The 12,583-nt window shown below is 29.2% G+C and overlaps 1 protein-coding gene across 1 annotated transcript; it reads left to right on the top strand.

Moving 5' to 3' along the window:
- Positions 1-493: 493 nt before the first annotated feature.
- On the top strand, positions 494-2,826 carry Phum_PHUM124390 (Innexin inx2, putative; the record flags this gene model as incomplete). The annotated part of the gene is made up of 6 exons (XM_002424220.1): positions 494-663; positions 771-875; positions 984-1,215; positions 1,992-2,107; positions 2,191-2,428; positions 2,500-2,826. 6 exons carry the CDS (start codon positions 494-496, stop codon positions 2,824-2,826), a joined length of 1,188 nt encoding a protein of 395 aa, XP_002424265.1.
- Positions 2,827-12,583: the final 9,757 nt, after the last annotated feature.

The raw sequence follows: 12,583 nt of genomic DNA on the forward strand, positions 1-12,583 counted from the left end.
CCTGCATCATCATCATCATCATCATCATCGTCTCACATTTTCCGCAATTTTATCAAATAAAATTTAAAATTTTTTTATCAAGATTTTAAGATTAATCTTGCGGGCGAGGGATGTATAAAAAAATATCAATAATTAAATTTCTTTTTTTTTTTTTTAAATATTCCCGGGAAAATTCAAAAAAAAAATAGGAAAACGAAAGAAAAAAAATTTTTTGAAAAATTCGTACGAATCAAAAACGACCGGGGAGCATTTTCCGAGAGAGGGGGAATCCCTCTCGGAAAATTTTTTATACAAAAAAAAAAAAAAAAAAAAAAAGAAAATTTTGGATGACACTGCCGATCGAAAACAAATTATTATTATTATTATTATTATTTACTTCTTTATCGATCGAGTAAGTTAAACGGTTAAAAATTTTCGTTTCGCACAGTTTTCCCCCTCGGTTGTTGTCTCATGTCGGATTGTTCGTTTGTTTGTTTGTGGTTGTTTTAAAAAAATGTTAAATTTGGCAAGGAGTTTAGCATCGCAAAAATTAGTCAATTTAAAACCCAAACGTGTGCACATCGATAATTTAATATTCAAGTGTCATTACAGAGCAACGGTTTTGCTATTGCTCATCGGTGTCGCGTTGTTATCCTCTCAGGAATACATTGGAGAACACATAAGGTACGTATTCACTAATCCATATCAATCGGAACAAACGCAACCAACCCTTTTCCTTCCCTACCCTCCAAAAAAAAAAAATAAAATGTTACTCACTTACCGTTTTTCAGATGCATACACGGCGACAGCAAATTAGGAAAAGTCATCGATAGATTTTGTTTTTTCATGGGAACGTTTACAGTCGTTAAACATCACAACAGATCCGTTTCCAACAGGTTTGTCTTCCTTCATTCCTTTTCAACAGCGGAAGAAACCTGCAAAAAAAAAAAAAAAGAAATTTAATTTATAATAATAGTTTTTTTTTTTTTTTTTTGCGATCGCAGAGAAATCGCACATCCTGGAGTCGGTCCTTACGTACAAAAAGATGGAGAAGAAATAATAAAACATATTTATTACCAATGGGTTATTTTTTTCTTATTCATTCAAGCTGTTTTTTTTTACACTCCCCACTTGATATGGAGAGAAATGGAAAAAGGGATTATGAAAAAATTAATTTTGGGATTAAATGAAATTAAAATGTTGAATGTGGAAGAAAAAAAAAAAAATTTTCATATCGTGAGTCAATCGTTTTCATCTCTTTTTTTTGCTAAACCTCCCTACCTCCCCACCGGTAGCAAGGAGGGTGTGAGACTTGGCCGAAACCGATACTTGACTAAAACTCCTGGACGTGTTTTCCTGGAAGGATTTTAACTCTCATTTCATCCTCAACCCCCTCCTGAACCAGAACTATCAGGTTCACACTTGCGATGGGAGGAACTCCACCTGAGAAAGATCCCGCTACTTCTTCTTTTTACCCTTCGAGAGACAATTACCCGATCTGTTACCATCGTTCCTGCTTATTCCGCAGAGTTTGAAAGTTTCCGGAGAGGGAGAGGGATGACTGGGATCGCAAATCCCGTTAATCTATCATCTCTCTTTCTTTCACATCTCACGTAGCTCCGTAATTTTCCCATTTGGATCAAGTACCCAGTTTCAGACCCTCGAACAAGGTTCGACGCATCCCCAATGCCTCGAAAGGGTACTAGATCACTCATCCCATTGTTCGGACGACCTTAAATTAAACTCCCACTCCCAGGATTTGAACCCATGACTCTCAACTCGGTGACATTTTGGGTTAGTACATGAATGCAAATTGACAATAACAAACCCCCACAAACGAATGAAAAAAAAAATAATTTTGAAGGGTTATTCACGATGAGGTTTAGGAAGTGAGGGGGTTGAAGATAGAGGATAGAAAGGGTAGGGATGTAAGATTTGTACTTCTAAAACCTCCCTCCCACCAAATTTTCTAATAATTTTTATTTTTATTGTTTTTTTTTGTTTGTTTCAAGATTCAAAATCAATTGAAAAATAGATTATACGTAAACAGATCGTGGTCTGGTTATTTGATTTTTTGCGAATTATTAAATTTAATAAATTTAATATTACAAATATATTTAACAAACGTGTGAGTAAACGGACGCCATTTTGTTTTATTTTTTTTTTTTAAATGAAAAATTTTCAAAAAAAATTTCAAATTTTTTTATAAAGATTTTTAGGTTATAAATTTTGGAATTTGGGAAAACAAATTTATTGGGATGTAAAAAATGACGAATTCAATCCTCTCGATGTGATTTTTCCAAAAGTGACAAAATGTTCTTTTCAAAAATTCGGTCCTTCCGGTTCCGTACAATTCCACGACATTATGTGCATAATGGCTTTGAACATAGTCAATGAAAAAATTTTTATTGTTTTATGGTTTTGGTATTTGATACTCTTCATCCTTTCCGTGAGTCTTCTATAAAATCAATCGTAACGATAATTAATAATGATGATGATAACAACGGATTTTTCTTCCAGGTTTTCGTATTAATATGGCGGATCGTATCGTTTTTCATGAAAAATTCAGTTTCGTTTAACGACTACGTATTTAAATTCACCGCCTTTTCGAAATTGAACAAATTACATTTGACGACCGTTTTACACAACGTCAGCTATGGAGAATGGTTATTTTTGAAATATCTCGCCGGAAACATGAACGGTAAAATGTTTAACGATCTTTTAGCACAATTATCGGAATCGTTCCTACGGGAATCCGTGTCGGAGGATGATGATAAAAAAATTTTAGAAAAAAAAATAGTTGAAAAAGAAAAACAGTCTTCCGTTCAATTGTTGTTAGATTTTTAATATATATTTAAACCCGAATTAATTTTGGACGCCATTTTTTTTTAATAATAATGATAAAAATCAATCAATCAATTTCCCGAATTGGAAATTAATTTTTCATTTTTCGAAATGAATTTTACAAATTCGAACGCGTTTAACTTACGGCGAATTTAAAAAAAAAAAAAAAAATTTTTTTAATTTAAATATTATTATTATTATTGTTATTTATTGGTCACGTGATCTCTGTTTTAATTTTTTTTCTCTTTTTAAATCTATCGAAACCTGATAAAACCTCTCGTTAAGCCTAATCCTGCCTCCCGGTAGACACATAATTAATTTAGTATCAACGACCTTAAAGAATTTTTTTTTAAAAATCCTATCGAATCATTAATAATAATAATGATAATAATAATGATAATGATTACGGTTTAAAGTCGGTCTGGAAGTCGTAAGACGACGATGACGACAATAATCACAACAACAACAATCGCTACAGACGAAAGAAGAGAAATTTTTAGGCAAAACAAAACAAAAAAAAAGAAGAAATTTCGTCACGGGAACAAGTTTTAAATTTAAAAAAAAAAAAAAAGAAGAAATCCCTGGAGAATCGGGATAGTCATCTGGAGAAGGAAATTCCAGAAATATTTTTTTCGATCGAGAAATCGTTTTGTTACTCTTTAAATATTTTTACCGTTAACTAAAAAAAATTCAAGGGTTTTGATATTTTTGCAAATTTTAAATTTTGTAATAACGCGCCCGGAATTTTCTCCCGGAGGGAAAATTCGGGAATTTTAATTTTTTTTAAACTGAGATTTTTAATGAAGTCTGGAAAATTCCGGTTGCACAACCCAATTCAATTTCATTTCATAAACTCAATCGACATGTTTTGCTTTTATTTGGTTAACGATAAATTCAAGTTGACCTACGGACTCCTTGTTTGATATTTCCTTTTTTGGAAAAATCTAATGTGATAAGTCTGGAATTAATTTTCTGGAAAAATCTAATAATAATAATAATAATAATAATAATAATAACAAAAATAAAATTCATCGTCATTTGTTTTTTTCGACAAAAACAATTGAGTAGTAAATTTGCAAAAATTTTACAACGCAACTCCTTTCTACTCCTTATTTTTTTAATAAATAAATAATTTATTAGTTATTATTATTATTATTATTATTATTATTATTATTATTATTATTATTTTACAAAACTCTCTCTTTCTCTCTCTGTCTTTCTCTTTCGAACGCCTAGGGGTGGTGGTAAAAAAAAAAAAATTAATTAACTTACGTTACGTAAAAAAAAAACCACGAAATTAATTCAATAAAAATAATTATTATCATTATCATTATTATTATTATTACTTAAAGCCATTTTTTCTTTATTTAAAAGAAAAAAAAACGGATATTTAAAACGATAATTGAACAAATAATAATAATAATAATAATAATAATAATAATAATAATAATAAATTCTTACAAGATTTAAACAAAAAATTTTTAATCATCATCATCATTATCGGATAAATAATTCATCCATTCCTAGGGGATATTTTCCTTTGTCTCTCTCAACGATAATAATAATGATGATGATGGTACTAATAATAATAATAGAGAAAGAAAGAAAGAAAGGAAAAAAGGATTTGAGAATAAATAAATAAATAAAAAATTGAAAACGATTCCTTTGCACATGATGATGACCTTTGTTTAAATAAAGGATTCGAAGAAGAAGAAGAAGAATATGTGTGTGTGTGTGTTTACTACCTGAAGAAATTCAATCTGGATATGCGATGTTGCCAGATAGTCAGGAAACGACCACCTGAAATTTAAACGTGTATTTATACATTCAAACACGACTCTTAAATATTTTTTTTTTATTTTTTTTCCTACCACGACATAAAAATAACCCGATCGATTCCTTTGAATTCACTTTTTCTTTCCTTTTTTTCTTTTCAAAAGCGGAAGAGCTTAAAATAATTTTTAAATATTTAAATGGGGGGCGAGGGAACCATATTTGTGGATCCCTTAACGAGATACTTACACATCGGGATGACTTTGCACAAAAATTAAAAATAAAAATAATTTTTTCGAATTTATTATTATTATTATTTAAATCCGAACCTGTACCTTACGTATACGCTTATTAAAATATTTAAATTAATAAATTAATTCGGTTTGATGTGTTTTTGCACCCCCTCTTCCCCTCCCCCTTCACCAAAATTCCGACGGAAATCATTTCCGTTACCGTCGTTGCCGCCGCCCCCCTCGGTAATTTTTTTACTGTTAGCGTTAATGACTAAATTACGTTACGTTTTTTCTTTTTTTTCTTTCTTTTTTTAAACTTGCATTATCAAAACGATTACATAAAAACGTGGCATTAGAGTTGATACGAATTTAAAAAAAAAAAAAAAAAAAATTGTTAAAATTGCATACACGTAAAAAAAAAAAAAAAAAAAAAAAAAGTTTTTTTTTTTTCTACTTGCACGAGTTGATAATTTTCCAGAGACAAACTGCTAAAATCGTGATCGAAGAAAAAAAAAAAAAAAGACAAAAAATTTTTCTGTGTGGTCAAGGCGTGGGACTAGAAAACTAAACTTTTTTATTTTTTTTTTTACAATTAGTTTTTTTTTTTTTTTTAAAAAAAATCTTTTTTATTCTTTTCACAAATATTACATTTTTAACTTTTTCGAACCTGAAACTTTCGAAAGGATGAGAGGGAGAGAGGGGGAAACGGAGGAGGGTTTCGCTGCAGCAGTGGAATTAGACTTTTTATACAGATTTCGAAAAGGATAAAAAAAAAACCATACGAGAAAAGACGAGAGAAGAAAAGAGAAAAAAAAGATTCAAAGTTTCAATTAACTACTTTTTTCCGCACCCCAAATAACTACCTACTACTATTGCCACTACTACTCCTGCCACTACCTGTTTTTTTTTCAATCTAACCGATCGTGATTTGAAACATAGAAAAAAAAAATGATTATGGTGGCTAACCTGCATTAACTAAATTTTAAAGTTGATATAATGAGGTTAGAATCCTTCCTTCGGGCATAATTACACCTCAAACGTTTTAACATAATAATTACGTAATAATAAAGCAGAAGAAAATCAACAATGAAATTCTTACGACGACGACAAACAACAACAACAACAAACAACAACAAACGAGTATTCCTTATTAATTTTTATTTTAAATTATTTAAAAAAAAAAAAAAAAAAAAACGTGGAAAAATAATTTTTAACTATGTATATATGTGTATAAAAATGGCCGATTAATAAAACGGAAATGACGTTTTGAATATGTTTAAACAACGAATAATAATAATAATGATGATGATAATAATAATAATAAATTTTTCTCATGGAAAAAAAAAAAAAAAAACGATAATGAGAAATTTTTTTTTTTTTTTTTGGACCAGACGATGGAATGAAATCATCTTCGGACTCGTCTCGTCGTTTTTTTCTTTCTTTCCACTGCTAACAATTTTTTTTTTTTTTCTATTTTTTTTTTCGTACCTTGAATGATGGAACCTGCTGAACCTTTGACCCCCCTTGAACTTAATCATTTCAAACTCATTCAATAATAAAAAAAAAAAAAAAAAATTAAAATTTATGCATCGAACCATCCAATTATCACGGCGTTTGAAAAAAAAATTTTTTTCTTTTTCTTTTTCTTATTCACCATAAACGCGTTGTTGGATCGTAAAAAAAAATATATATATTTATGTATTTTTCTTTCCACGGTATATCCGTTTAAAAAAAAAAAAAAAAAATTATGCGTCTATTTACACGTCGTTTTTTTTTTTTTTTTTTTTTTTTTGTAAATTTTTTTTTCTTCGTTCGAGATGCATTTACCAAAGTTTTTTTTTTTTTTTTTTAAACACCTCCTGGGATCGATTCCGATTCTTATTTATTTATTTATTTTTTTTTTTAAATAAAAACGTGGAAGAAGAAAAAGAAAAAGAAGAAGAAAAAAGAAAGAGGCAAGTTTGACGAACGAAACGACAATCGAAGTAAAATAATTTTAATATTTTTTTACTTTTGCATTTTTCATCAGGAGAAAATCGTGTATTATTTTAAAAATCCGACGTGGACGCAGACGGGAAAAAAAAAATTCTTATGTTTATCGCATGTGAAAAAAACATTGAAACGAAACCCTTGTGTACAGGTTGAAAAAAAAAAATTTTTTTTTTTATTTTTCAAGTTATCGTGTATACCATTTGCTCTCTCCCTCTCCCTCTCTCTCTCTCTCTCTCTCTCTCTTTCTCTCATCGTTTTCAATCTGGACAATCTGGCACACATGCTGGAAATTTAAACCCGGAGGCTTTCTCCCACGATATTTTTAAAAGTCTTTGTGTTTTTAAAATAAAATCAATTTTAACTTTCTTTAAGAGTTTAAAAATCCAACGGGAACGTACAACAAACAACAAACATTTTTTTTTTTTCCTTCTTCTTCTCCTCCGGTTCTCTGTCTCGTCCGATTCTTTTTTTCTTTCTTTTTTATCGTTGGGCAAAATACCTGAAATCTTTTTTTTGTACATGTCATCAAACCTAAAATTTTTAACCATCCACCCACACAAACTCAAATTTTTTTATGTCCATTCCAAAAAAAAAAAATGGAAAAAACAAACGAAAAACGTTACAAACATAATTTTTTTTTAACAAAGAAAAACTTTCGATTTTTTCTTCTTCTTTTTCTTCTTGTTTAATTTACTCAAAGCGTTATTTATCATTATTATTATTATTAAAAGGGAAATAATCCGCCATTGTTTTTTTTTTTCAAAATCGAATACAAAAAAATTAAAATTACATTAGCCCAGGTCAAGACAAAAGAAGAAAAAAAAAAAAGAAAGTGTTGTCTCGTTTGTTGTCGGTTGTTGTTGTTTTTTTTTTACGATCAAATGAAAGTTTTTTTTTTTAATGACGGTGAAAGAAACAAGGCTACCACAAACTACACCAACCAAAAAAAAAAAAAGTTCGATAGATCGATTAATCGATTTTTTCGATATTTTTCGTTAGGTTTAAGCAACGATGGTCATTCACAACTCTTTGGCATTCGAATAATTTTTTTTTAAAAAATGTAAAACTCAGGTGCGTGTGTGTGTGCGTGTATGAAATCGATTTAATAACAAACGTATACAAACAAGAGCAGCAAACAAACAAACAAAACAAAATTTTTTTATACGTTTCCTTTAAGACGAAAAGTAAGACGTTTGTTTATAAAAAAAATTACCGGTCGTGCTGCTATCTATAGATTTTTTTAAAAACTATTACGTAAGATTTGACGTTCCAGAGGTTCTTTGTTTAAGGTTCGAAAAGTGGGGGGAAACCATGTTTCCTTATATTTTTTCTCACCTTTCATTTTAATTTATTATCTCCATATTTGTTTTAAACACAAAATCGATTCCAGTTTATAAAAAAAAATTCCATGGAAAGTTACAAATAGGAAAAAGAAAAGAAAACAAACAAAATTTTTATCATTGTTCAATCATCGATTTCACTTCGACTAATGACACGTAAAAAAAAATCAATCGACAAACAAACAAACAAACAAACAAAACTACCAAAAAATTAGTAGTAGTAATCGATAACATTTATCTAAGATAATAAAACTACGAGTTCGTACAAACAAAAATGCATCACGCGAAATGATGAGAATAAACCGGAAGTGAAGGGGGAAAAACGTTAAACTCCTTATTTATCCCTAAATCGGAAATTGTTATTTATTAATAATAATAATAATAAATTTGAAAAAAAAAAAAAAATTGAAAAAGTAAAACAAACGGTAAATTCCAGCACGTGCGTTCTCAATTATTTATTTATTATCAGATAAAAAAAAAAAAAGATGATTAATAACAACAACAACAACCGACAACAACCGACAACACAAAAGAATTATCAGTAAAAAAGTAGTGACATGAGTAAATATTTAAATTAAATAATAATAATAATAAATAGATGAAGAAAAACGAAAATCTGTCGTAATTTTTAGTTTGTGAAATCAACTCGAAACGACAGCAGAAAAGATAAAAAAAAATTTTTTTAAATACATATATATATATAAATTAATAATGGCGTACAAACAACAAACGACTTCCGCCACGACAACAAAACAATTTTTTTCCTTTTGCAAAATAATCTTCTTTATTAACTTCCTCTCTTTTTTTTTTTCAATAATAACAATAATTTTTTTTTCTTCGATAATTAAAAATTTTTTTATGTTTATTAAACAAACGCCGACAGTTAAAAACAACCACAAAATTATTTTTGTCGGTTTGTAACACGATATATACTAACAAACAACGAAAACCGTTTAGATAAAGTCTTTCTTTCTTTCTTTCAAACTCTTCCACCATTTTTTTTTCCTCTCTCGTTCTTTTCATTATTTAAAAAAGTTTTTGGATGAATTCTCCATAAACAAACAAAAAAAAATTACGAACAATCGTTTGTTAATTGTTTGTTTGTTTGTCTCGTAATGGTTCGTTTAAATTAATATTTTTTTTTCTTTTTTTTACGTACGATTTAAATCATTTTGACCGGAACTTATAAACATTGTAAAATTGACGTGTCACCAACGTGAAAAAAAAAAAATTTATTTACTCTATGGAAAATTGATCCGTTTAAAAGTAAATCGAAATCAAAAATTTTTTTTTTTTATTAAATAAAAACTTTTAAATCTTTAATTTTTTTTTAACAAAAAAAGTTGTCAAAAATTTTTTAAAGTTGTTCGTTTAAAAACAAACAAACAAACAAACAAACGGAAAAAAGAAACTTTAAAATTTAAATGACCGAAATAAATAAAATAAAATAAAAAAAAAACAAGTTTTGCATCGGCAAGACTACAAAACAAACGGTCGGATGAATTTTTTTTTTTTTTTTTTTTTTTATGGATAAAAATATTATTATTATTATGACATTCGTGCGGAGTTTTTTCATATGAAAAAAATCTAAACAAACGAGTATATTCATTAATTTAAATAATATATAAATAAACAAGAAGGTTGCCGCGATTGTATATAATAAAAAAAAAAAAATTAAAATAAATTAATAAGACTAGTTCCACGTCATAAATTATAATTATTAAACTTTGCGCTCGAACGTTTTTATATTGAAAAAAAAAAAAAACGATAGTTGTTACAAAAAAAAATCACTAAATTTTTTTTTTTTTTTTTTTATAGTTTTTGCCTACAAACAAACAAACAAACAAACAGAAAAAAATAACAACCAAGCAATTTTTTTTTTTTTTTATTGCTTAGCTTATGAATTTCTATTTTTTTGTGTCTCTTTAGGCACCCGACAGAATGGTCAATGTCACTCTGCGTGTGCGCCCTTTTCTACTGACTAAGTTATTATTATTATTATTATCATTTTCTATTCGAAATCGCTTACAAAAACAAACAAATTTCCAGCAAATACATAATTGCACACCTGCTTACGACGACAAAATTATATTATGTCGTTGCTACCTTGTCGATTCTCATTTACAAAATTTGGTAAATGATACCAACGTGAGAGAGAGAGAGAGAAAACTCGTACCTTGTTTACATGCGTATTATATTCATTCCAAATATGTACGACATAATTTTATTACATTATTATTATTATTATTAATCGTAAAATGCTGATTTTTATTATTATAACCTTTGTCAAACTCGCGCACACGCACACACAAGCCTATTTCCCCTTCGCTTCGTTTGTAAAAAAAAAAAAAGTTTTTCCTCGAACAAAAATGTTCGTATTCGCATCATATTACTCAACTTGTAAAAGGATAAAAAGTCGTGGCACGAATTTATTTCATGTTTACTAAAACAATTCGATTCGATTGGGGAAAAAAAAATGTCGAATCGTGTCAATAAAAAATCCAAAAACGTTTTTTTTTCCCTTCCTTTAATTTCCTCACCCGTAGAGTTTCGATATGTTTATTTACTCTATGACACACATACAAACGCAAAATAAAAAATCCATAAGGAGGGAGTTATTTGCGCGACAATAGGAAAACAAACGACGTCAATCGTTCAGTTTTTTTTTTTTTTTTTTTTTTGTCGACTAATAACCTTTTACGAAACAAAAAAATTTGACGCAACAAACAAACGACAACAAACACCTTAACGCCTTTTTTTTTTGTTTCTTAATAACGTCAGAAAACTATGATTTACGTCAATATTTTTTTTTTTTTTTTGGATATAGTTTCATTTTTATAGTTTATAGTTTGTTGCTATAAACAATTATTCTCACTCGAAATAAAGAAATAATTTTTTAGTAAGCGATATTTAGCATCCATTTTTTTTTTCCTCCTTTCGTCTGCCATGCGCCATATTTAAAACATTTCGAAACAATCAATTGGTTAATTGAGAGCGAATTCTTTTCGGCGAATCGTTTGACGGTGGTTTTTCAGCTCTAGAAAGGCATTGATCCGATTTCGACGTGGTTCCAACAAACAAACAAACGAACAAACACGCCACATCGATGTTTTTATTTTTTTTTCGCAACGATTATTCATTCTTGGAAATGATGGACGATGCACACACACACACACACATACAAACACTCACGCGTGATAAATTGTTTTTTCATAACCGAAATCTTATGACTCCCTCCCCCTCCCCGCGGAATCAAAAAAAAAACCGATTTGTTCGTAACAAACTATCGCGAGGGCGGGGGCGGGATGGGGGGCAGGAAACCGACACACGGTTCACATATCCGAAACATGTTTTTTTTTTGTTCTTTCATCTACTCGCGTGTTTAAAAATGATATGAAGTATCATAATCAAGCATACAAATGTACGTAATCGCTTAGTCATAATGACAAAAGGCTACGTTTATCAAAAGTCGAAAAATCACATGAACCCAAAAAAACGGCGCCAAAAGTCATTCAATCAGTACAAAACGAAAACAACAACAAAAACAACAAACACAATCCAACCCGGCAGTCGGATACGTAATTAAACAAAAGATAGCGAGCGAATGAATAAATAAACAACGACAACAACAAACAAAATCTTGGTAACAAACGGGAAATAATATCTCCAGTTAAATATTACGATGCGAAAAAATTTTTTTTTTTTTTTTCAAACTCGGGATAATAAAAAGTTTTTGTTGTTGTGTGTTTGTTGTTTGTTGCACGTCGTAAAAGTGAGGACGACAAGTTTTTTCAATATGTCATCGTCATCCTCGTCATTATTCGAAGAGGGCCCTTTTTCATTTAAAAAAAAAAAAAATGGAGGGGGAAATGCAATTGAATGTGCATTTAAATAGGAAGGAATGAAGGAAGGAGTGCAAGAGAGAGAAAGAGAGAGAGAGAGAGAGAGAGAGAGATTTTTCCCTTTCATTTTATCAATAAAAGTTTTTAAATGTTATCAATAAATCCGTGTTGTTAATTAATTTCAAGGTTAAAACAATCGTCGGACCTATTTTATTTTATTTATAAAAAGACATGTCGGAATTTGATCTCATCTGATCCGATCTGAAAGGAATGAAATGACGACGGTTACGATTAAAAAATCTCCTCATCGCCGGAAACTAACAAACAAACAAACGAACAAACTTTGTACCTTCGATGGATATTAAACCTTCGTAAAACCTTCAAGAAATTTATTAGTTTCAGGTGTGGTGGGAATTGCAAAAATGCACGAACGCAAATAAAATATTTTTTCCCATGAAAAACAAACAGAACAACAACAACAACAAACATTTTATTATTAAAAATCGTTTAACGTCGTTTGTTTGATCCCACGACTGGTTTTCGGAGTGATAAAATTGAAATAATTTACGAACCGGAAGCA

Source organism: Pediculus humanus, genomic scaffold, assembly GCF_000006295.1.
Source record: "Pediculus humanus corporis 1103172107471 genomic scaffold, whole genome shotgun sequence".
Lineage (NCBI taxonomy): Eukaryota > Metazoa > Arthropoda > Insecta > Psocodea > Pediculidae > Pediculus > Pediculus humanus.